This window comes from Nelumbo lutea, chromosome 1 (assembly GCF_056320005.1).
Source record: "Nelumbo lutea isolate HS-2025 chromosome 1, American lotus-T2T, whole genome shotgun sequence".
NCBI classification, from domain to species: Eukaryota; Viridiplantae; Streptophyta; class Magnoliopsida; order Proteales; family Nelumbonaceae; genus Nelumbo; species Nelumbo lutea.
This window is the reverse complement of record NC_142684.1, coordinates 103,061,805-103,087,541: the sequence shown is the minus strand read 5'-3', so window position 1 is coordinate 103,087,541 and position 25,737 is coordinate 103,061,805. Positions and strand designations below refer to the sequence as shown.

The 25,737-nt window shown below is 40.0% G+C and overlaps 1 protein-coding gene across 6 annotated transcripts in view; it reads right to left on the bottom strand.

Annotated features, from left to right (window-relative positions):
* Positions 1 to 918: 918 nt before the first annotated feature.
* Positions 919 to 25,737, bottom strand: part of LOC148876497 (FAD-binding protein) — a 39,568-nt gene continuing 14,749 nt past the window's right edge. For 5 of the 6 annotated variants that reach the window (XM_088967007.1, XM_088967003.1, XM_088967005.1 and 2 more), the window contains 2 exons: positions 1,382 to 1,483; positions 919 to 1,282 (listed from right to left, as the gene is read on the bottom strand). In XM_088967007.1, coding sequence (XP_088823133.1) covers positions 1,148 to 1,282; positions 1,382 to 1,483 — 237 coding nt within the window. In that variant the 3' untranslated portion in view covers positions 919 to 1,147. Of the gene's footprint in view, positions 1,283 to 1,381; positions 1,484 to 24,109; positions 24,576 to 25,737 lie in introns of those variants that run through there. The other variant, XM_088967008.1, reaches the window with a different exon arrangement.

Below are 25,737 nucleotides of genomic sequence, written 5' to 3'. Positions count from 1 at the left end.
ACTCTATTAAATAACTCTGAACGGTTTGGATGAAAATCATCTTTGTCACAGTTTACCTATTTTTTTATGAATAACAGAAACTTCCACTAAAATTACACTTTACCATTTTCTCCACATTGGGTTCAAATATGATCTACTAATACTTCTAGGGAAGAGCCATAGTGTAGCTAATATAGAGTCATTACAAGCTAACCAATAGATTGTATTTGATAAGTTTTGACAACAAAATAATTTTTGTTCTGGCACACAAAGAATACAACTTAGTAAGTTTGAAAAGAATCACAGTATGAACATTGTTAAGTTATTTCTAGAAAATGAAAATGGTAGGCAGGAACCAAGAGTCGGGATCTTCTATACTGGCACTTAATCTGTTACACACTGATTGCAAGTGCATGAAAAGTTATATGCAAGCAAATGCAACAGATCAAACATCATTATATACATATTGTAACTAATCTTACGTTTTCTAATGGTTTTCTTCATTTACATGTACAGACAAAAGGAGACGTAGGAATAGACAAGTTATAATGATGGGGTTTTCCATGTTCAAAGGACATCCCCTTGAATGAAACAACACCTGTAAATATATCTTTTCAAATCACTCTACCCAGAGACAACAGCCAACAGGAAGCAGACTTGTGGACTTGTATGGCAACATAACAAATATTGAGGGATGTGCAGCAAGGCACAGTAACAGTGACGAGTCTGATGTGGTGCAAAAGAGGAAGAGAAGCTCGTGTGTGCATGAGAGAGAGAGAGAGAGAGAGAAAACTGTTGGGCAGGGGTTTCCAGGTTCAGATTTTCAATAAAGATAGGAAGGAGCATTTTGGGGTTTTTAATTCATGGGCCAATCCATAGATTCTCAGTATGGCAGGTTTATTAAGGCAATGTTCATCAAGGTGTCCAGACAGTCTAATATTGGATGTGAAGTGGATACTGGATACTAAATATTAAATTGTTTACCAATATTTCCTGGTTGTGTAATGTTCTGTACAACAGTACAAGTTCTCACTTGTCAAAAGAAAAACAAAAAACAATCACTGAAGAACAACCCACCAAGCAAATACAGAAATAATCTGGGATAAATATGAATTTCTATGCAAACCAAACCAAGTGCGTTTCTTTCTAAGCGCCAATTGCTCCACAATCACAGTTGGGGAATAAATCTCCAAGCTTGATGCATGATATCTTCATTTATGAAAGGTCGCAAAGACCACATCAAAGTGTAGCTCTCGAGTTCTCCTGATGATGAGTTAAGACTTAGAGATGAAATGATCTTTTCCTGCATGGAGTTGGCAATTTCATATTCTACTCGAGAAAAAAAAATAACTAAACAATTGATGTGCCATTGATCAATCCAAAAGCATATGAGGTCAAAAACCTGCATTGTGTAGTCTTGCTTCACCATACTATATACGATTCCCATTGTAGCAGCATAATCTGAAACTTCAGGTTTATGAATATCATGTGATTCCAATTCCCCCTGTGACCATTATGGAAATTTGTAAGCTATAATAAGTTTAAAATGACCTCACCAAATAAAAACAACCAGAAATAATTGGAAAACCAAGGTGTTCTTAAGAATGAATTCCCAACCCCCATGATGAATGAACATACGGCTACATGAATCAGTTACCACCACTCAACAACTCCCCTTCTAAGAGTTTTTCAAGGCAAAGGGGAAATTTTCCATTCAAATCTATCTTTGTTCCTATTGGTCCAATCTATAACCAATTCACCATGCCACTCACCATTAGACCTATTCATGGGCCAGGTAGCCTGAAAGGCCGGCCCGGCCTGATCTAAGTCGGGCTTGGATAGAATTTCGGGCCCGTAGGCTCGGGCTCGGGCCTAAAACATCAGGCCCGATCATTTTTCAGGCCGGGCTCAGGCTTTCTCAAAAAATCCTGGCCCGAGCTCAAGCCCGACTTGATAATGCATTATATAATAAAAATATATTTATATAATAAATATATAGTATATTTTTTCTTCTCTTTTTTCAAGTAATAGTGAGATCTTTCATTATTTTTTTAGGTTTTGAGGTCTTTTAATATAAATAAAATAGTTTTTAATTGAATAAAAAAATATTTTTTCCATATTTTTGGCCGGGCTCAGGCTCAAGACCTAGTCCCAATGGTCGAGGCGGGCTCGGGCTCGGACTTGCACATTTTCTATTAATGTAGAGGCAAAGCCCGGCCCGTGAACAAGTCTACTCACCATATCTAAAAGTTGCCACTCAAAATTATAGTGACACATTGGATGATTATAGTTTATAAATCAATTAGACAAATTAAAATTAAGGGCAAGCACACATTAACAGAAGAGAGTGGAAATGGCATAAAGAACTTGTATTTGTTTTATCAGCAATGGAAATGCATATACTAGTATGAACTGTACAAACTACAAATTGAGAACAAACCCCTGGTGCACCAAAAAGTGCCAAGAACAGCCTCAGCCCATCAATGGGCTGCCCTATAGACCATGTACATAATACAAAATCATATGAAAGATATGGCAAACTTGGCATATTGGGAGCTGGTATTGGAAAAGTGTGAAAAGAAGCTAGCCACTTGGAAACGCTGTTATCCATCTAAAGGGGGGAGGCTTACACTCACTAAGACTTTTCTTGCAAATCTGCCCATCTATTTCTTCTCAGTGTTACAATTCCTCCCAAAATCAGAACACAGATTGAGAAACTTCAAAGAGACTTCCTTTAGGAAGGTGGAGGGGAGAAAAGAAGTCATCTAGTGAGTTGGCTTAGACCTGTAAATCTAAAGAGGCTGTAGGGCTAGAAATTGGTCACTTGAAAGAGAACACCTCTCTACTTGGAAAATGGCTGTGGAGATTCCCTACGGAGAAACTCTCTTTGGGCAACTGTCATCACCAGTAAGTATGGGTTGGACACTAACGGTTGGGACTGCAACCTTCATACAAACCGTGTAGCTTCATCAAGCCCTTGGAAAGGAATCATCTCAACTTATAACAGCTTATTTCCACTCGTAAGGTTTAAAGTGGGCAATGGCACTAGAATAAAATTCTGGACTGATCTGTGGTGGGGCAATACTACTTTAGCAGATTCCTACCCTAGACTCTTTAACCTCACCCTTTAAAAGAAGAAACCATCTCCCAATGCCTTCCCTCTTCCCTCACTTTGAGCAATATAAACTTGAGCCTTAGAAGACCTTCAAGGGATTCGGAGATCAGTGAGTGAACTCCTCCTCTCCCTCAGAGAAGTCTACATCTCCCCCAACTCCCTAGATTCTTGTGTCTGGAAACCCCATCCTGTAGGTGAGTTCTCTTCCAAATATTTCTTCAAGGTTCTGGTTGCAGAACAGTAGGACTGTAACTTCCCTTTCAAGAAGGTCTAGTGCAACTACATCCCCTCCAGAGTGTGCTTCTTTGCCTGAGAGAATTTTGGCAGACTATTTATCTCCCCTCATGTCTGCATCCTTTGCTGAGGGAAGGGGAATCAACTGATCATCTTTTCAACCACTACCAGGAACCCAGTGACATTTGGAGCCAATTTCTACAGCTACCTGGGTATAGATGGGTTGCTCCAAATCACCTCCAGGATTTGCTCCATCAGTGGCAAGGCAAAGCATTGTGTATGGGCAAATAGTACTGCATGCTCTACTTTGGGGAGTTTGGGAAGAAAGGAATAACCGCCTGTTTGAGAATAAGGCTAAATTGACTGATCGGATCTCTCACATCACCTACCTCTGTAATCAGTGGGCTTCCAGCTCAGACAAGTTTAAAGGAGTCTCCATAAATGACCTTAACAGGGATGTTGGTTTTTTCCTTTCAACCCCTCCCCCCACCCCCATCCACAGGGGGCCATTCCTCAGGAGGGAAGAAACTTGGAGTCTAAGTTTTGATGGAAGTGCTTCAGGTAACCCCGGAGCTGCTGGTATTGGAAGAGTACTAAGGGATGAAAATGGGAACATTGCTGGGTCTACAGTGGGCCAATAGGCATAGCTGACTCTACTAAGGCAGAAGTGATGGCTGCACTTACAGGAATCCTTATATTCCACTTTTTCAAGGATTTATTGTACAACTACAAAATAGGGCTTAATAGAACCCTAAAAGTAACAGATTATATTGCCTTGTTTTCCTCAGTTTGGTAGAAATATTTCTGCAAGGGGGCTAGTCAATCAAAACCTACAGATTCAGGTGTTAGCAGAATCCTCTTTCACTTTTTGCTCCTTAGAATCCAAAGACAGTCGAATTTCCTATTTCTTTGCTTTCAGTAAATTTAAAAAGAAAAAAAAAATCTAAATCACTTCCTAAATTCCTTTTACCAGCATTCAAGACCATTGGGTTTTGAACCATTGCTTATCCCTAAGCATTGGATGAAAACCCCTTGTCTAGACCTGGTAAAAACCAAAGCTGAATTAGCAACCGTTTTCTTCCCATTAAAATAGCCTTCAAAATCCCCACTAAGAACCCTAGTTTCCAAAAGAGAACTTTGATTTTCCAAGTGAAAGGATACAGATCAGAGTTGTTCCATCGAAATTGGCTTTTTTTGTTTGGTAAGTTGTACTAGACAAGATTCTGACTAGGGACAACCTAGTTAAAAGAGGTACATAGGCTGAGAGGGTTATACCTCGTGTAGTAGAAGTATGGAAACCACTAATCACCTATTGATACATTGTGATTCATATTGGATTTGGGGAAGAATACTGGATCTTTTTGGAATCAGGATGTACTTCCCTTCCATAGACCACTCCCAAGCCCCACAAACCCAAACTCTAGACCTAAACCCTAGAAAAATCAATAGTGTTGTCTATAGTTCCTCTACCCTTAACACCTTGACCATCAACCATAGGAAGACACCAGAAAAGATGAAACTGTCAAACCTCGAGTGCTCCAATTACTGTCACAGGGTTCTCACAAGACAATTTTACATTGCTCACCTGTAGTGATTACCATGTACTGAAGCAACCCTTGTTTTTTCTAGGATGTACATATAGGAATACTTCTGTATTGTCATGTGCCCCCACTAATCAGCATAAATTGCTTAGCAGGAAAGAAAACAAAAACTAATCATCATAAATCCGTTCGTGATAGATAAGTTCAAGGTTCCTTTCATAAAAGCCTCATAACAAGGTAAATTCTCTTGTCATCCCCACCGAGAATCCAATGTAACCAGAAAATATTTGCACTGACAAGATCACATGGCATGCTTGTGAATGCAGTGCTCTTTATACCCAGTACTTTATGAAAACCAAATACACAATGATCATCATTGTTACAAAGAACTTGAATAAAAAAGAAACAAAAAAGATCTGTTTTCTGATGTGATTCAGAGAGAAAAAAGAGGAAAGATTAACCCGGAACCGAAGAGAATAAGAGAGAAGAAAAGAAAAAAGAGAAAGGGTGCAGTTACTTATATCTGGCTGCCCCACTAATTCTTATTTATACTTTTTTTTTTATGAATGAATATAATTTATTAATTCAGAAATATGAGGCAATACAGTAGACCCAAGAGGAGGCACGAGTTGTTACCTCTTCTAACAAGTATTACATCAAATTAAAACAGAATCGACCAGAATTAACCAGAACTAAAATTACAAAGCAGCCCAAAATAAATGTTCCCTTGAAGCCCCTTGCTTAGCTAACCCATCCGCTAAGGCATTTGCTGATCTTCCCACCCAAAGAAAGGTAACGGTCATGTTTCTTGTGATCCAGTTGACTTAAGTTAACATATCTCTATGTCACCACATAGCTGAAGCTGGTTCTGTCAGCCATCCCACAACAATCTCAGAGTCCCCTTCAACTACCAAGTGCTGGATTCCTAATTGTTCTGCAATCTGAATACCTTGTACCACCACTAATATCTCAGCTCTATTGGAGTCTCCTATTCCCACGGGGCCTGAAAACAATGCTAATATTTTGCTTTCATTATCTCTCAGCACCCCTCCTATCCCCGATGGGCCTGGGTTTCCTTAGCTGCTTCCGTCAAAATTCAGCTTTACCCATCCTTCAGGTAGAGGCATCCACACTACAGATTTCCTGTCCTTCCTTGTATGGCTGTTAGCCACCGCTATCTAGTTTCTCCAAAAATCATCAAAGGAGAACGTATGAAATAAGTCCATAGTTCTTAACCAATGAATGGCCCTAGCTAAGATACAATCCTCAACAGCTTGAGTGCTTCTTTCCTCCTTAAATTCCCTCGCATTCCTTTCTTCCCATATTGTCCACAAGGCGGCTGCTCTAATACATCTCCACATTATTTTTCCTTTTTTTTGTAGGCCACACAAAAAATGAAGGATCGAACAGCCGACTTAAATCTGTGGACAGATTCCACCTGCACCCAAACAAAGAGAAAATCCAACTCCAAATAGCACTAGAAAAGGAAACAAGATACAAGTAAGTGAGAGCAATCCTCACCACAAGCCCTGCAAAGTACACACCAGTTAGGGGACAAACACAAAGAAGGCCTTTTCCTCTGCAAGCAGTCCAAGGTATTAATCTTTCTATAAAACACCTCCCAACAGAAAATAATAACTTTAGGTGGAACCAGTCTAGGCCAAATCTCCTTGGTTGGAAAACCCCACTGCCCTTGGGAAGAACAAAGGAATTTAAAAAAGGAAGCACAGGTGAAGTAACCCTTTGGGTGAGGGGACCATAATCTCACATCCAAACTAAGGGGGTCCAAAAAGACACGGCCAAGAAGGGACAACAGATCTGAAACACTGCTAAGTTCATCATCCCTCAAGCCTCTCCGAAAGCCAAAGTCCCAACTTAAGGAGGGGGGTGATATAAGAGATGGGAGAAAATGAGAGAGAACTTTTTCCTTGTAAAGGGAAATACAATAGAGAGACAGGAATTAGTCCTTAAGGGCGACATTACCCACCCAAATGTCTTCCCAAAATAAAACAGAGGTACCGGAATTAACATCATACCTGACAAAGTTGAGAAACTAAGGGAGGATACTCTGGATTGCTTTCCATGGGGAAGCCAACGTAGCTTGATGTGATACACCCGCATCCCATCCATTTTCCAGTCTATCATGTATACTAGCTATCACTTCGTGCCACAACCTCTCCCTTTCTCTAGGCCATCTCCACAACCACTTTCCTAAGAGAGCTTTATTCTTGAGAGTTAACCTTCCTAGTCCCAAGCCACCTTCCTCTTTACTCCTACAAACTATTTCCCAATTAATTAGGTGGTCTTTCTTTTCCTCCCTGGCTCCCAAAGGAAATTTCTCATTAATCTCTCCAACTTCTTAGCTTCCCTATTAGGAATCCTGAAAATGGAGAGAAAATAGACTAGACCGGTGGTTTGCTAGGGTAGCTCTCAATAAAGTCATTCTACCCCCTATAGAGATGTAGTTCTTTTTCGGTAGCAAATAGAATTCCTTTCCAGGGGAACCCTTCAAATAACACAGAATCCGCTCTGTTGCTGCCATGTGAGTGTCCCTGGGAGGTGCATGAACTGACTAATGCAACTGATAGCATATGCAATGTCTGGCCGAGTCATGCATAGATAGAGAAGTTTCCCAAGTAGCCTCTGGAAGACTCCCTTGTCTTTCAACAATATTCCATCTAAAGGAAAGAGTTTATGACCTCATATCAATAGGAGTAGCAACGGGTCCAGCACCCATCTTCCTTGTTTCAGAGAGCAAGTACATACTTTCTCTAAGAAATAGGATCCCATCCTTGGATTGAGCAACTTCTATGCCAAGAAAGTATCTCAATTCCCCCAGATCTTTGATCTCAAATTCTGTATGAAGGAAAGATTTGAGATCATTAATCCCTGATACATCGTTACCAGTCACAACAATATCATCAACATACACAATCAGATAAACTACCAAGGATCCTCTCCTCTTCACAAAGAGGGTATGGTAAGATTGAATCTGTACATAGCCAAAGTTAACAAGGGCAGCCCTAAACCTTTCAAACCATGCCCTAGGGGACTGTTTAAGTCCATAAAGAGATTTCTTCAGCTTGTAGACCTTCCCTTTCATATTTGTTTCATACACCCCTGAAGGAAGAGACATATAGACCTCCTCATGTAACTCTCCATTCAGAAATGCATTCTTTACATCCAGTTGGTAAAGTGGCCAGACTGAGTGTGTAGCCAGAGATAGTAGAACTCTCACAGAAGTCATCTTGGCAACAAGAGCAAAGGTCTCTAGATAATCAACCTCATATGTTTGTGTATAACCTTTTGCAACCAGCCTAGCCTTGTACCTTTCAATGGTGCCATTAGCATGATATTTGATGGTAAAAACCCACTTACAACCTACTGGATCCTTCATTTCAGGTAAATCAACCACTTCCCAAGTGTCATTATTGTGCAGGGCATCAATTTCTATTCTCATAGCATCCCTCCTTTCTGGAATAGTAAGAGCTTTTGACATAGACCTAGGAATTGGGTTAGAAGCAACAGAAGAAAGGTAGCCAAAATATGAAGGAGAGAGCAAACAATAAGAAAGGTGTTTGGAAATGCAATTGCAACACACTTCATTTTTTCCTTTCCTAATAGCAATAGGGATATCAAGGTCTGGAAAGGATGACTCCAAAGGGGCTATACCAGTACTTGTTGTCTCTTCTGTGATTGGAAGTGCAGGAAGCTCATGTGGTGTAGGGGAAACAATCTGCTCACTTCTGTTTCTCTGTCGTTGGTACAACCTGGGATTAAAAAGAGGACGAGGAGGTAAAGAATGAGGGATAGGAACACTAGAATGAGAATGAAATGACTGATCCTCACTTGACTCATTTGAAGGAGGAAGAGTCTCAAAAGAAGACTCAACTGGGACAGGAAGGGGGAGAGCAAACAACTGTGACAAATTCTCCCCCTTTGGATAATGCCTCTCCTGAGAAGAATCATAAAAAGAAGAGAGCTCATCAAAGGTGACATCCATTGAGACATACCGAGTTCTAGTCTTCGGATCAAAACAACAATAACCCTTTTGTGTGGGGGAATAACCAAGGAAAATACACATGGGCTTTTGGTTCAAATTTGTCTCTGGACACTTGGGATGTGTACATAACAAGTGCAGCCAAAGACATGGAGTGGAATAGGAAAAAGGTCCTTGCTCGGATGAAGAAGACTGAAGGGAGACTTGAACCCCAAAACCCTGGATGACATATGGTTGATTAGGCAGGTTACAGTGAGAAGAACATCACCCCAAAATTTTGTAGGGACATGTGGGGCAAATAGGATACTTCTTGCAACTTCAACAATATGCCAATTTTTTCTTTCAGCAACTCCATTATGTTCTGGGGTCCTAACACAGGAGCTTTGGTGAATAACCCCCAAATCAGTGAGATAGCAGGTCAGGTTTTTCTCAAAATATTCTTTTGCATTGTCAAATCTGAAGATTTTAATTCTAGTATCAAACTGGGTTAGAACAAATTCATGGAATTGCCTCACAAGTCTGGGAACTTCATCACAAGACTTCATAAAAAATATCCAAGTGAACCGTGAAAAATCATCAATGAACAAGATAAAATATTTGTAGCCACCCATAAAAGGTAAGTGGTAAGGCCCCCACACATTAGAGTGAACAATATGGAATGGAGAAGATCTTTTATTACTCAAAGGATAACTGCTTCTACAATGTTTTGACAACTCACAAGACTCACAGTGAAGACTGGACAAACTAATTTCCTTAAACAATTCTGGGAATAAATGACTTAATGCAGAAAAGGAAAGATGACCCAAACAAAAATGACATAACATGACTTGAATTCAGGATGGGTGTCTTGAAACACAGTCAAAGGAATCCCGGATTGGTGGGATGATTTTGCCCTCCTGGATCGGGTTCCAATGAAGAGGGTTCATCCTCAGACAGCTGCAGTGAGATACCAATATTTGACCATGCATAGCTGCATTCTTTGCCGCGGGCAACTGCAGCCTTAACATACTTCTGAGATGTCTTGAACTGTAGAGTACAAAGATTGTGAAGGCCAAGCTGGTGCCACTGAACAGCATCATTTGGATCCTCTTCTATTGCCTGCTTTAGTGCGTACAGAGCTCGCTGAGCCTTGTGAACCATGGCAAGTCCTACCCATGCTATCCGAAGCTCAATTGTTGCAGAGTCCCCTTCTCTGAGTATTGAAGCCAATTTCATTCGCAACCCATGAAAGTTGTTCAGTGGGATCCTGAGACCTTTCTGCATCCTTGATACGATGAAGCGCAACAACATATCGAGTTGACATGCAATTAGGCTCCAGTTTTGCTGCCTTCTCCAGGCACTTTCCAGCACTTCTATGATCACCAGCCAAATAGTATGCATTAGCAAGATTCGCCCAGATATGTGCAGCCCTAGGATCTGAACTGACTGTAGCTAACAAACACTCTTTTGCAACATTTGCAGCCGCAACATGAGGCATACAAGCTCCTTTACCAGCGATGACGACCTTGGAGTAGTTGCTCTTATTCTTATTTGAACTCTCATCGATGGAATCCTCAATGACACCGGATTCCTACTTAATCGGAACATTCTGGGTGTTGCTAACCTGCGCTAGGGCAACGACCTGCTGCTCGCTGGACGATTCTACCATGTCTGATCGGCAGCCGGTTGTGGTTGCAGCCCCTTCCGGGTTCCTTTCCTTGCTAGAAAAGTACAACTCCATCAAGCGCCTTAATTCTCGGACGTCGTCCTTGATCTCACGCACCTCCTTGCTGTTTTCCACGAGTTTGTGCTCCAGATCATGAACCCTAGACGTCAATCGCTCAAGGTCACCCATGACGCCTTGCTCTAATACCAAATTGTTATGGGCCCACAAATAGGATCTCGTCACGGGTCGGTCCACGGGAAAAACCTCCTGTTTTCCCTAGTTCCTCCCTGTTCTTGATGAACCTATCTTGGTCGCCCTAATGGTGATTTGTCCAAGAGATCACCTAACTCTCCTTACTCTCTTCTTGACTGAAATTTTCGATATGTTTATTGAATAATATCAGCTCCTTAAATAGGAGATTACAAGAGGTAGAATCCTACTTTTAGGAAGACTCCTTGCTAATCTACTACTCTATCCTATTAAACTGATAAGATAAGACTGAACTGATAAGATAAGATAAGACTTCCTTAATCTATCCTACTGAACTGATAAGATAAGATAAGAATTGTAATTAGATAAGACAAGACTCCCTTAATCAATCCTACTGAACTGATAAGATAAGAACACTGAATAGATAAGACTCCTACTAATCCCTGCTACTGAAAGTAGATAAGGTAAGAATACTGAATCGATAAGATAGGATGAGAACACTAAATTGCTGCTGCTGAGAACACTAAATTACTGCTACTGCTGCACTAAATTACTGCTGCTGCTGCCGACGCCCACATCAGTTTGTTAGTGGGGCCGTCATAGTGTCATACCTCTTAATGAATCGCCTGTAATACCCAGTATTATCCAAAACTGATCGTAGGATTTGAAAAACCTAAAGAAACCAGCAGGGAAGACAGAGATCTATCAACCGCTGCTCATAGAGTGGCTTAAACTGCTTCTAATCAAGGTCGGCCTTATTAAAAAATGTACTTTTCCTAGAAGAACACTGATCGCCACCTTTTACTTCAATAAAAATTGAATCTTGCTTCAACTGAAACCCTAATCTTGGACTCACCTGTTTTCTCTGATCCTTCCTGGTCACCGGGCAATCTCCAAGCATCTTTCAATTCCTTGGGCAGTCTCCAATACTCCAGCAACCTCCAAGAATCAGGCACTACTGCAGAACTTCTAGTCCTAAGGAGTTCTCATGGAGCCAACCAGATCAAGCTCACATGAGAACCTTAATCTGTCCTAACCTTGCTCTGATACTAACTTGAATAAAAAAGAAACAAAAAGGATCTGTTTTCTGATGTGATTCAGAGAGAAAAAGAAGAAAGATTAACCCAGAACCGAAGAGAAGAAGAGAGAAGAAGAGAAGAAGAAAAAAGAAAGAGAGAGGGTGTGGTTAGTTATATCTAGCCGCCCCACTAATTCTTATTTATACTTGTAACTTAACAATAGGTAGAATTCCCTCCAATACCCCTACTAACTACATAAGAAAACAAAACAAATAAATATGGCCTAACTACCATGAAATAACATAAAGAAATAAACAAAAATAAAGTGTGGGACCACACACTAACAACTATCACTACAAATAAGAATTTCAAATAAACTAAAACAAAAGTGAAACGATATTCAGAATCATCAAGGACTATTGTTCTCTGGACCACTTGGGTTTGAAAACTCAATTCAGGCTGAAACTCAAGTTCTCCAACAAGGTATGAAACTTGCTGAGCAGTTGGGAGTAAGAGAGCTGGAAATTGAAGGGGATTAGCTATTAGTTATAAATTGGGCAAAACAAATCGACTTAGCACCTTGGAAGTTCAAGTTCATCATTAGAAAAATTGGTTCACTAGCAAAAAAATTCAGTTCCAGCTTTGATTGGGTCTGTTAAAAGGCTGTTTATAAGTTGTTTTCTTTGTTTTTTTAATTTCTGTTAGTGTCGCAGGGGTACTATTGTAATTCCCCTCTCTTTATGTTATGTTTTGGTCGCCCTAATATAAATACCAAAAAGTTGGCGCCGCCAGCAACTCTTCTTGCTCTCAGATCTCTCTTTTCTCCTCTCTCTCTTTCTCTCTTCTCTCTTCTCTCTTCTCCTCATTTCAGCTTTTGGACAAGATGGTATCAGAGCGGGTTCATTTGATCTGAAAAGGAGATCGAGTCCTTTGTCTTTCTCCCTCATCGTGCTGCTAATTTCTTTTTCTCTGAAGAACCAAGGTAGATCTTTGGACTGATCTCAGAAGCTTCTTTCTCCTTTTTTTATTTCTTTCCTGATCACATCAGGACAGACCCAAAAAAAAGGGGGAAAAATCAACGGATGTGAGGTTATCAGCACCTGTACCTTCCTTTTTGTAGGATTAAGTGATCCTTGTGGTGGTTGTAGGTGAGAGGTAACCTGTATGTGCTGCGACAGCAGCTTTGTGGAGTGTTTGCAGGTCGGAGATGACCTGTGTGTGCTGTGACAGCAGTGCAGTGGGTAGTTTGTAGGTCGGTGATGACCTATAGGTACTGTAACAGCAGTATTTTTTTTTCTGAGTGACTGAAGTACTATGGTCGATCTAGAAGGTGGCTGCCTGTAGTTTCCTGGTGCAGTTTTTTTTTCAAATATAATACAATGTGCAAAAGGTAAAATAGGTTGAGCAGGTCGGACGGTGTTTTTTTTTTGGTGAAGATTCAACCACTTCTAGTTTGATCTAAACCAGCTATCATGAATAGTGAAGATTCAGCCACTTCCAGTGTTTCCTCAATGCAGAACAGACTGAGTGGGGGTATGGATTTATCCTTCCCTATGGCTGTCATACCTCTTGATGGTTTAAATTACTTAGAATGGTTGAAGGGGAATAGGCTATACATTACTGCAAGGGGAAAAATAGGATATATATAAATGGAAGAATTAAAGAACCTAATTCTGGGAGTGCTAAGCATGACAGATGGAACCAAGAGAACAGCATGATGTCATGGCTCTTAGTGTCTATGCAACCTCAAGTGAGAAGAAATTTTATGTAGGCTGAAACCGCTTATGAGATTTGGAAACAAACCAAGTCAACCTATTCTGAATTGAGACACTATGCAAAAATCTATCAGTTACAGGCAGAATCCTCTACTTGAAAATAGGGGGAGAGGAGTCTTTCTGTGTACTACTCAGACTTGTCTTCCATCTAGAAAGAGTTGGATCACTATCAGAGTGTAGATTGGAAGTGTGATGAAGATGCTAAATCATATAAGTCTCTTGTTTCACAGTAGAGAGTCTTTGCCTTCCTCCTTGGCCTAAACCCTATATATGAATCCATTAGTGTGCAAATCCTTGGCAGCAAGGATCTCCCATCTATCCAAGAAGTATATGCTCTAGTACAGTTAGAGGAAAATAGAAGAAATTTGATGAATAATTCTAGGGGAGATGCAATTGTGTTGAAAACAAAAGGAAATGTTGTTACAAGTGGGGGAAATCCCTTTAAGAAGGGGGGCTCTCAAAAAAGGGTGGATGACAAAGAAAAATTATGGTGCACCCATTGCTAGAAGCCTCGACACACTCGTGACACATGTTGGGACCTTCATGGGAAGCCGAAATGGGCTCAGGAATTGAGTAAGAAACAGGGTTCAGATCTGAATAAAAAGTTAGGACAGCAAGGTTCAAGAAAATTCACTACAGCAAACATAGCTACTCAGAAGAACCAGCCCCCTACTACTACTGCAGTTCAGACATACACCACCGGTTCTGACCCTAGGGAGGATATCATTAATTCCTTCTATGATCATTTAGAACTTTATGGTAGGGCAATTCGCTAGATGGATGCTCCTCCTCCATCAACTTCATATGCATCTACATCAGGTAATTCTACCACAGCTCTCCGTGTATCGTCTCATTCCTCTAACTCTCCTTGGATAATTGATTTTGGAGTGTCAAAACATATGACCAATAAGCCTACCTACTTTTAGACCTATCATCTTCTCTCTGGAAGAGACAAAGTGAGACTAACTAATGGTTCATTCTCTACCATAGCTGATCAAGGAATCATTTCTCTTCCTTTTGGTCCTACCCTTTCTAATGTTTTACATGTTCCTCAATTCCCTATTAATTTGTTTTCTGTTAGTAGTATAACCAATCCTTTAAACTGTTTAGTAGCCTTCTTCCCTTCTTATTGTGTGATTCAGGATTTGGCCTCGAGGAAAATGATTGGTGGTCATAGAATCTAAGAGTCAATCTAGTAAGAGTCAGGTCTATTTATGGCATAGTCGTCTTGGTCTTTTATCCTTTGATTCCTTAAAGATTGTATTTCCAGAGTTGTTTAAGTCAATGTCAATGTCAGAGTTGATATGTCAAACTTGTCAGTTGAATAAACATTGTAGAACTCATTTTTCTTCAAAGAATAATAAATCTGAATTTCCTTTTCATATTGTTCACTCCGATGTTTGGGGCCCAATTACTTTACCATCTGAAAGTGGCTACAATTATTTTATTACCTTTATTGATGACTATTCCAAGTATACATGGGTATATCCCATGCAGACTAGGGATGGAGTACCAAAAATTATCCAAGATTTCCAAAGAATAATTTTCACCCAATTTCAAACCAAAATCCAAATCTTCCTATCTGATAATGCCAAATAATACTTCCATAATGATCTTATGGAGTTTTTTGCTTCACGGGGATCACTCCACCGTAGCTCCTGTGCCCGAACACCACAACAAAATGGTGTTGCTGAAAGAAAGAACTGCCATCTTCTTGAAGTAGCTCGGGGATTATTGATTCATATGAATGTCCCCAAACAATTTTAGCTTGAAGCTATCCTTTGTGCTGCCTACCTCATTAACCGCATGACCCCTCGGTGGTTAGAGTACAAAGCCCCACATCAACTTTTGTTTCCCAAGGCTCCTCTTTTGTCTATTCCTCTCTGTGTTTTTGGTTGACGTTGCTTTGTTCAAAACTGTTACCCACTCGTGGGAAATTGAATCATCATGCTATTCCTTACATATTCTTGGGGTACCCTACAAAATAGAAGGGGTACCAGTGCTTTGATCCCGTCTCTCGGAAATATCATGTTTCCATGGATGTCTCCTTTTTTTAGAGTGAACCTTTCTTTCCTGTTTCTCTTTAGGGGGAGTGTAGGCATAAGGACAAATAGGTTCAAAATCCTCCTCTACCTCAGATTCAGCTCCCTCCTCTACCTGATCCTCCCCCCTTTCGTGTTTTCTGTCGTCGTCATAAAGGCCATCCAAGTTCAAGAGCTATGGAGCATCTAGAAGTTGTACCACCAATGCCATCAAATTCTCCGGGGACGGATCCTATCCAGCCAGGTACCTTAGTTCCCATTGATATTTCTGACCCTATTGCTATTGATACCTCCAATGTTGATGATCTTGACCTTCCTATTGCTCACCAAAAAGCTGTTAGGTCTTGCACCACCAAGCACCCCATTTCCCATTTTGTTTCCTACGAAAACATTTCACCTTCCTTTTAAGCATTCCTCTCTTCCATTGACAATGTTCCTATTCGTAAGAATGTGGCAGAAGCTCTCTCAGTGCTTGAATGGATAGATACAATGAAGGAAGAAATTAATGCATTACATAAAAATTGTACATGGGAATTGGTGGATCTTCCTGAGGGAAAAGAACTAGTTGGATGTAAATGGGTATTTACAGTGAAACATAGGGTTGATGGCACATTGGAGAGGTATAAAGCTCGTCTAGTGGCAAAAGGGTTCACTCAAGTGTATGGGGTGGATTATGCAGAAACTTTTGCACCAATTGCTAAGATGAACTCCATTAGGGTTCTCTTCTCTTTAGCTGTTAACTTTGATTTGGACCTTCACCAATTGGACATCAAGAATGCATTTCTAAATGGTGATCTAGAAGAAATGTACATGGTACAACTCCTTGGTTTCCGGGCTCAAGGTAATGAACAAAATGTATGCAGGTTAAAAAAAGTTATTATATGGCCTGAAACAATCACCAAGAGCTTGGTTCAGCAAATTCTAGGTAGTTGTACAATAAAAGGGCTACAAGCAATGTCAATCTGATCATATATTGTTTGTGAAAAGAGGGGGAAGGGAAAATTGCAGCCCTAATAGTGTATGTTGAGGATATAGTTATCACTGGTGATTGGAAAGATGAAATTCAAAGATTGAAGGAATTTCTTGTTACTCAGTTTGAGGTAAAAGATCTAGGTCTTTTGAGATACTTCCTTGGAATTGAAGTTGTCCGCTCACAAAAGGGTATCTTCATTTCTCAAAGAAAGTATGTCCTAGATCTGTTACAAGATAAAGGAAAATTGGGAGTGAAACCCATTGATTCTCCTATTGATCCTAATCATAAATTAAGTGATTGTCCAGATGAATTCATCAAAGATGTGAAGCAATTTCAAAGGCTTGTAGGAAGACTGCTATATCTCTCCATGACTCGGCCAGACATTGCTTTTTTTTTTTTTTATCAGTAACAATAAACTTTATTAATGATATGAAACTATGTGAAACTTAAGGTTTAAAAGGGGGAGGTAAAATGTCTTAACTCCCCACCAACAGAATACAATGGAAGAAAGTCAAAAGTTAGCCCAAAAAATAGATTTCCTATTTACCCTTTGCTTGGCTAACCCATCAGCAAATGAATTAGTAGTCCTCTTCACCCAGTTGTAATGCACCACAATATCCCTACTCAGCCATTTGAATTTTTCCTTCTCATTGTTATAACTCCACAAACCGTTGTCTTCATCCTTTAGCCGCTTAATCACCACTTCCGAGTCACCTTCAAAGACCAAAATCTGATTTTCAACTCCCTTTCTCTTTGGATACCTTCCAGGGCTGCAAGAATCTCAGTCCTAAGAGAGTCTCCTTCCCCAATTGGGCCTGAGAACATAGCAATGATAGCCCCATCCTCATTCCTAAACACTCCCCCAATCCCAGAAGGCCCTGGGTTCCTTAAGCAGCTACCATCAAAATTCAGTTTTATGAACCCAGAAGGAGGAGGGGACCAAGAAGGACTACAAGTCCTCTTACATAGGGCAGAGGAAGCTATCTCTTTCCAATTTCTTACCAAATCAGCCGCAAAATAATCTAAGAACAGCTACATAGTTTTCAGCCAATGTGACACCCTTAATAGTATTAGATCTAATAAGTCTTCAAGGGTTCTTTCCTTGTCTAAAAATATTCGTGAGTTTCTTTCTTCCCAAAGGGTCCAACACACTGCTGCCCTAATGCTTCTCCACATAATCTTCCCTCTCTTCTTCGGCCATCTGAAAAAAGACGAAGAGAACAAGCTTTGGGTGTTCCCAAGGGGAATCCAAACACACCCAAAAAGGGAAAAAGCCCACTCCCATACTGATTTAGCAACCGAACAAGTAACCATAAGGTGGTAACCAATTTCCCCATTAGCTTTACATAGAGTACACCTATTAGGAAGTAAACAAGAATTGGGTCTCTTTTTCTGAAGTAGGTCATTTGTGTTAATTTTTTCTAGGAAAGTTTCCCAACAAAAACTACCAACCTGAGGAGGAATGGACCTACTCCAAATTTCTTTAACCGGGAAAGACAACCCAATAGGATCAGAAGGCTGAGTTAATGTCTCAAAAAATGAATCACAAGAGAAAACACCTAATGAGGAAGGAACCCAAAATCTGGTGTCCTCCTTATTAAGGTCCAAGAAAACATTTTCAATGATGGCTAACAAAGACATGATGTGGCCCAAATCTATATCCCTAATTGCCCTTCTCAAACCAAAGTTCCACCCAAAACCAGAAGAAGAGTCTAAAGGGCTTAAGAAGGACGATATGGGTTCACTTTTCAAATCTAATAGAGCATACAAAGAGGGAAATTGGTCCATCAAAGGTGAGTCCCCAACCCAATGTTGTTCCCAAAATTTTATTCTACTACCGGAGTTAAGACCATACCTGATCCAAGGGGAGAAGACTGGAAGCAACTTATATATGGCTTTTCAAGGAGAGGCAGCTGTAGCCCTTGCCAAAATTCCAAGTTCCCAACCATTGTCTTCCAACCCATGTATGCTAGCCACAATCTTTGTCCACAATTTCTCTCTTTCCAATGGAAATCTCTATAACCATTTCCCCAACAATGCCATGTTCCTTTTCCTAATATTCCCAATCCCAATACCTCCTAGCTTTTTACATCTAGTTACCACTTCCCATCTCACCCTATGGTCCCGCTTTTCCTCTCCAGGCTCTCACAAGAAATCCCTCATAAGTTTTTCCAAAATGTTAGAAACCTTTGTGGGGATCTTAAACACCGATAGGAAGTAAACAGGTAGGTTAGCTAGGGTTGACCTAATCAGAGTGATTCTCCCCCACCCCCCAAGGAAAGATAAATTTTCTCCAAGAATCAAGCCTTTTTTCAAATCTCTCCACCACTGGGCTCCAAAAGCTTACCTTCTTAGGGTTATCCCCCAAGGGGAGGCCTAAGTAAATCATAAGCCAAACCAAGGTTCACAACCTAACACACTTGCATATTCACTTAGCTCCCTCTCCTTCAAATTCACACCCACCATACTACTCTTATCCAAGTTCACCTTGAGATTAGACATCTGTTCAAAGAGTTGTATTGCCAATTTTAAATTTTGGATCCAATTGGTGTCCCCACCTTCACAAAACAAAATTGTCATCTGCAAACTATAGATGTGTAAGTGGTACCTCCTCCCTTCCTACTCTCCAGCCTATCATTAAATTCCTCAAGTCCACTCTATGGATCAATCTCCCAAGGACATCAGCAATCATAGTGAAAAGAAAAGGGGATAGTGGATCTCCTTGTCTTATTCCTCCCAAGGCGAGGAAGAAGCATGGTTTCAAATGTTGTGAAATGTCGCTAATGACGCCTGACATATGTCGATGTTGAGGCTCACCGACATGAAAGTGGATGGAAATATAAAAATTACATTATTTCGGTCGACATTTCCTATATTTCGGAAATGTCGACTAAATCGGTCCAAATAACCAAAACAAAAAAAAAAAACAGTTTTTCCTATTATGTCGGTCCAAATTATTCCATTAATAATTTCTATTTAATATTTCAAATAAAATATTTATAAAAAAATTAACAAAATATAAAAACAAAAGAATAAATTAATTACTTTATAATATAAAACATAAAATGTTTTTCAAGTAATAAAATATTAAGTAGTTAGTATTTTTTTAAATATTTATTAAAATCAGAAAATGTTTATTAAATTTTATAATAAATCATATTCTACATTTACATAAAAAATCAGAATAAATTTATTAAATTTTATACTAAATCATAATTTATTATAAGTTTAGTAATAAAAATCATAATAAGTTCATTTAGTTTTATAAGAAATCAGAATTATAATAATCTTAATACTACAAAAAGGAGAATCAGTTTATTAAATTTATAATAAAACATAATGTATTATAACTTAAATATTTAAAAAAAAATCAGAATAAATGTATTTCTATTTACTAGTGTGAAATAAATATATTAGAATTTATAATAAATCAGAATTAAAAATAAGAAAAGAAAATATCAAATAACCTTGTAAAAACATAAAAATGCATAATAAATCAGTAAATCGTCATTTACTAATTTGTTATCGATCTTAGTTTCTTAGCTTTATATAATGGTTGGGAATAAGATAATAGTCTAGAAATGTGTATTAATGCTTCTTTTATCATTTTACAAAATAGCATTGCATATTTCCACATATTCCATAATATTTCCACAATGTCTCTAATTTTTACAATATTTCCCCTCGCCATTTCCGACATATGCCTATATTTTGGTAAGCAACATTTCCATCGACATCGACATTTTAAACCTTGGGAAGAAGTCCACCATAGTTCCATTCACCAAAATAGAGTGGTGGCAACTCCTAACACACAGTTGTCACCAAATCCAAAACTTTTCAAGACCTCCGACAAGAAGGACCAATCAACCATATCATAAGCCTTCTCCAAGTCCAGTTTGCAAACCACTCCCTTCTTCTTGGATTTCCTAAAACTCTCCAGACTCTCATTTGCAATCAAGATTTGATCAGTAATCTGTCTTCCCTTCACGAAAGCACCTTAGTTAGGTGCAATTATGGTAGGAAGAACCTTCTTTACCCTTAGAGACAACACTTTTGCAATTATTTTATACAAACTGTTCACAGTGTTTTAAAAGCGAAAGGTGCACAAAAAGCGACAAGTTCCAAATGCACAAAATTAAAAAAAAAAACTAAAAAATAGAAAAAATAGAAAGGGGTCGAGCCCTGTTTTACTGTTTTAAAACTAATATTTGCTGCTGATAAAAAAAAATATTGTGCAACAGTGGGGCGGAGCTCCTGTTTTAGTGTGAAACAGACAAGGAAAGAAGATGATGATGAAGGAATAAGTGGGGGAAGCAGAAGCAAAGAAAAAACTAAAAAAAAAAAAGGAAAGGGGTCAAGCCCAGTTTTACTGTTTTCAAACTAATATTTGCTGCTGATAAAAAAAATATCGTGGAACAGTGGGGCGGAGCCCCTGTTTTAGTGTAAAACAGTTTCAGAAGAAGAAGGGGAAGAAGAAGAAGAAGAGGAAGAAGAAGGGGGCCAGAGCCCCTGTTTTACTGTAAATATATTTCAGAAGAAGAAGAAGAAGAAGGGGGTGGAGCCCCTGTTTTACTGTAAAAATATTTCAGAAAAAGAAAGACAATGAAAAAAAAAAAACAAGAGTGGGTGGAGCCCCTGTTTTTCTGTGAACAAGAAGAAGAACTGAAGGAGGAGAAGAAGAGGGAGAAGGAGAAGAAGAAGAAAAGAAGAAGAAGAAGGGGGCGGGCGGAACCCCTGTTTTCAGTGTAAAAAGAGAAAAAACAAATACCTGATGCTGATTGCTGAAAGCCTGAACGTTGCAGTTGGTCGTCCGACTGAGAGATGGCCTCTGATAAAACTTTGAAGGTGGTTGTTCGATTGAAAGATGGCCTGAACTTGATGATCCAAGAAGAATGTGGGGGCTGGGGGCTGAGGGCTCGAGACTTCGACTGATACTGGGAGCCTAAGAAGCCTTGCATAGCAGGTTTTTTCTCTCGAGAGGGTCATGAATTCTTTCTTTCGTATTTGCTATACCATATCCCAACCATTTTGGCACATAAAAGGAAATAATCTATACATATATGATTATAATCTATCTATAAAAGTCAATTTAAAAACAAATAAAAAAACAAAGGGCAACCAAACATAGGCGCGCGCCTGGTCTGAGGCGCACGCCTTAGGCGCAAAGACGAGCGCCTTACTGAAGTATCGCCACCTTGACCTAGGCGAGGCGCCTACTCTCAAAAACGCCTCACCTTGCGCCTCAGGCACTGACTGTTCACCAGACTAATAGGTCTAAAGTCCCTTGGTTGTGATGCCTCTTTCCTCTTTGAAACCAGAGCAATGAATGTGGAGTTCAGACCCGGGTTAATTATTCCCCTTTTGTGAAATTCCTCAAACACTAACCCAAGATCCTTTTCCATAATATCCCAACAATCTTGATAAAAAGCCATTGTGAAACCATCTGGACCTGGAGCTTTTGTTCTATCCATTGAAAAAACTACTTCCTTTATCTCCTCCAACTCAAATCTCTTTTTTAACCACTCTCTGTTTTCTGTACTTAAAGTCAGCCAATCCAAACCCTCCAACCAAATCCTTTCATTTAAAGGTCTTTTGAAAATAGATTTGAAATGACTTACAAAGGCTTCTGGTATTTCTACGGGTGGGATATGATTGCTCCTTCAACTTCCAATTTTGAGATTAAGTTCTTCTTTCTCCTACCATTTGCCACTAAGTGAAAAAAAACCCGTGTTTCTATCCCCCTCCTTTAACCATTTACATCTAGATTTCTGCCTCCAGCTTATTTCCTCCTTAAGCAACAAATCCTCCGTTTGCTTCCTTAAACTCCATCTCCTCTCTCTGTCTTCTTCTCCAAAAGATCCCCTTTCTTCCTTCATATCCAGCTCTTCTATTTGCTCCAACAGGAATTGTTTCATTTTCTCCACTCTCCCAAACTCCAACCTATTCCACTCCTTTATTTGGGATTTTAAGAACTGAAGCTTTTTTGTGGAACCTCATTCCTTCCCTAATTTTCTCAATGAAGCCCAAATGGATCAACCACATGTTTTCAAACTTGAAAGGGGTAGGACCATCACCTTTCATTAACTCCTTACACATCACTATAGGCCAGTGGTCCGAGGTAAGTTTAGGAAGGTACCCTAGATGTTAAACTACCCCAATGTTCCTTCCAATCTGTAGAAAATAGAAACATGTCCAGCTTAGAGCATATTGGACTTGATTGGAGGTTGGACTAGGTGAAGGTATTATTTAGCAGTGGAAATTTTTTAAGCTCAAAAGAATCCACAAACTGATTGAAGTTCCTCATACTTGTTGTCACTCTCTGTCTAGGGTTGTTGGTTTCCTCTGTAAATCTCACTACATTAAAATCCCCTCCCACACACCATCGTCCTTCCCAAAGGCCCCTAATATCACTCAACTCTTCCCACAATTTCTTTCTCTGCCTATAGTCATTAGGGCCATAAACATTTGTTAGTACCCATTCAAAACCATCTTCCACCTGCTTTTGAACTTTAAAGAAACAGAATGATCACCTATTAACTCCTCCATTCCTATTAGCACATATTCTTTCCACAATGTCACAATCCCACCTGAGGACCCCCACGACGGAGCAGCTGCCCACTTAATCCCCCTAGCTCTCCAAACACTTCTTGCCCATCTGCAATCAAAATCCATTCTTTTGGATTCTTAAATTAATTCCACATCTGGATTAAACTTCTTAATCACCTCTTTAATTGTTGCTCTCTTCCTAGCACTACTCAGCCCCCTCACATTCCAACTTAGGATTCTCATTTCAATTTTGTAAAAAGCAACCCTATCACAACCAAAATCTATTTAAACCCTTTCCTTCTGTCCCCTCTTGCCCCAAACTTCTTATCCCCCTCAATATCTCTTTTTAATCTCTCAACGTCACTCAATTTTCTTTTCTTAATCTTTCTATCCTCTTTTTTTTTTGTAGAAATGCTTTTAAATCATTTGGGTTCTTTAGTTTACACCCCAACTTTCCCACAAATTCTGCTACTGAATCTTCCCTACAAGTTTCCCCTTTATCTAGTTTTCCAAGCTCTCCACTTCTAATCCTCTCCTCATTCCTTATCTCATTCTCTCCACCAAGAACTCTTTTTGCTCCACTTGTACCCTCCCTTTGCAATTCATTCCTCTCCACTTCACCCATTATTCTCTCAATGATACCCCAGATCCTTTTATCCCTGCAATTTATTCCCACTACTGTCTCCCCCTCCTCCCCCTGTATCCTCATTGTGGCTTCCTGTCCATGGGCCTTTGACTCTTGGTTGGAAAGGGAATCTAGAACAAGGGACACAGAACACTCATCAGTAGCAAAAATTGAATTGACAGAGTTGACAGAGTTACCTAGTTTCGACTAAGGGTTGTGAGATAGGGGCAAATGAGGGTGGTTGATTTTCAAACCCTATAAAGAACAATTGGAGCTTTTTGTCTCCTTGGATTGGAGGGAACTATTCCCTATCAAATGGTCTACACAAATACCTTTTCCCTTACCCAATTGTCCACTTCTCTGTGATGTACCCTTGTTCAGATCTGGGTTAGTTTGAGCTAGCACCTTTTCAGCTACTTGCATGGCGCTAAAACTTGGTAAAGGCTTATCCGTTTTTGGACTTTGGCCCACCCTGTTCATGTTCACCGGAGCCTCCAAGTCTTTCTTATGTACTCCCGCCGTATCTCCGAGAAAGAGATGCTCCAAGTTTAATGTCTCTCTGATTTGGCCTTCATAGAAACCTTCCTCTACCGAACCATCAATACTTGCAATTTCTTCTGAACTCCCCTCTATATCACTCTTCAAACTATAGCTTATCCACCCTTGGTCTTCGTCCTCTCTTTCTTCTATTTTGTCTCTAATGTAGCGCAGGTTTGGGCAATCAACTACAATGAGAGCCTGCTCGTCAAAGTCCAGACGATGGGTCCAACTCATGGGACGCTTTCCTCCTTCTGTTAGCATTTTCTGTGACTCATTCAGTTCGGCCGACCCTTTTCTAGAAGAAGATAGACGAGAGTTTTCGTCTACAATCTCTCTAAGTCTCTCTCGAGTCCCGCCCCCACATGACGCCTTAAGTCATCACGTGGACCACTAGTGGAGGCATGTGGTCCACATTTTGGTTCACCCGCTCTTATAGCCGGTTCAGATAGAGTATCTCTGTTGAGACCCACCGAGTTACTTCCCCTTCTGGCCACGTCAGCATAGGAAGGGCCACCTAAATAGCTTGACTTTAATTCAAAGAATTTTGAATTAATAGCTTTAAATGAGAAAGAGAGATGGCAAACTCATCGTCGCAGTTCACTGGTGGCGCCGATTCCTGAGAAAATGAAAATATGCGACAGTGAGTGAGAAATTGAGAATGAGAACTGCGAGAGAGATGAGAGAGAGAGAGAGAGAGAGAGAAGACTCACCGCTGGAGAGAGAGATGACCGGTGCCTGAAATCGCCAGCGTCTGAGCTCACGTGTCGCCTCTGAGATTAACAATGGTGGCTACCTATCTAGATTTGCGTTGGTTCTTGAGAGTGAGAGTGAGGATAGAAGAAGAAGACTGAAGAGAGGGAATAAGAAAGGGTACTTATTCGGCTAGGGAATAAGAAAGGGCTTTTGTGGCAAATCCTGAGCCCGGCCCGTAAAACGGTTGGGCCCGGGCTTTTATGCCCGAGGTCAAGCCCGCAGGCTAATATCTATGCACAAGCCCGTCTAGGGGTCGGGTCGGGCCGGCCCGTCAGGCTACCCGGCCCATGAACAGGTCTAGTCCCAACTTGAGGGGGAGTGTTAAAAGGTTGTTTATAAGCTGTTTTCTTTGTTTTTTTATTTCTATTAGTGTCACAGAGGTACTATTGTAATTCCCCTCTCTTTATGTTATGTTTTAGTCACCCTAATATAAATACTGAAAAGCTGGCATCGCCAGCAACTCTTCTTGTTCTCTGATCTCTCTCTCTCTCTCTCTCTCTCTCTCTCTCTTCTCTTCACTTCAGCTTTTGGACAAGAGGGTCAAAAGGGAAGTAAATAGCTTGGTGGATACTCTAGCAAAGCAGAGAGCTGATAGACCCACTTTATTTTGGGCAATTTTGTAATATATTGTAACCTCGGTCATTTAAAGATGACTTGCCTTGTACTTTCAAAGTAACTTTTAATTAATTAAATGGATTTATGTACTGATTGTAGATAACACTGATGTGGGCCCCACAGCT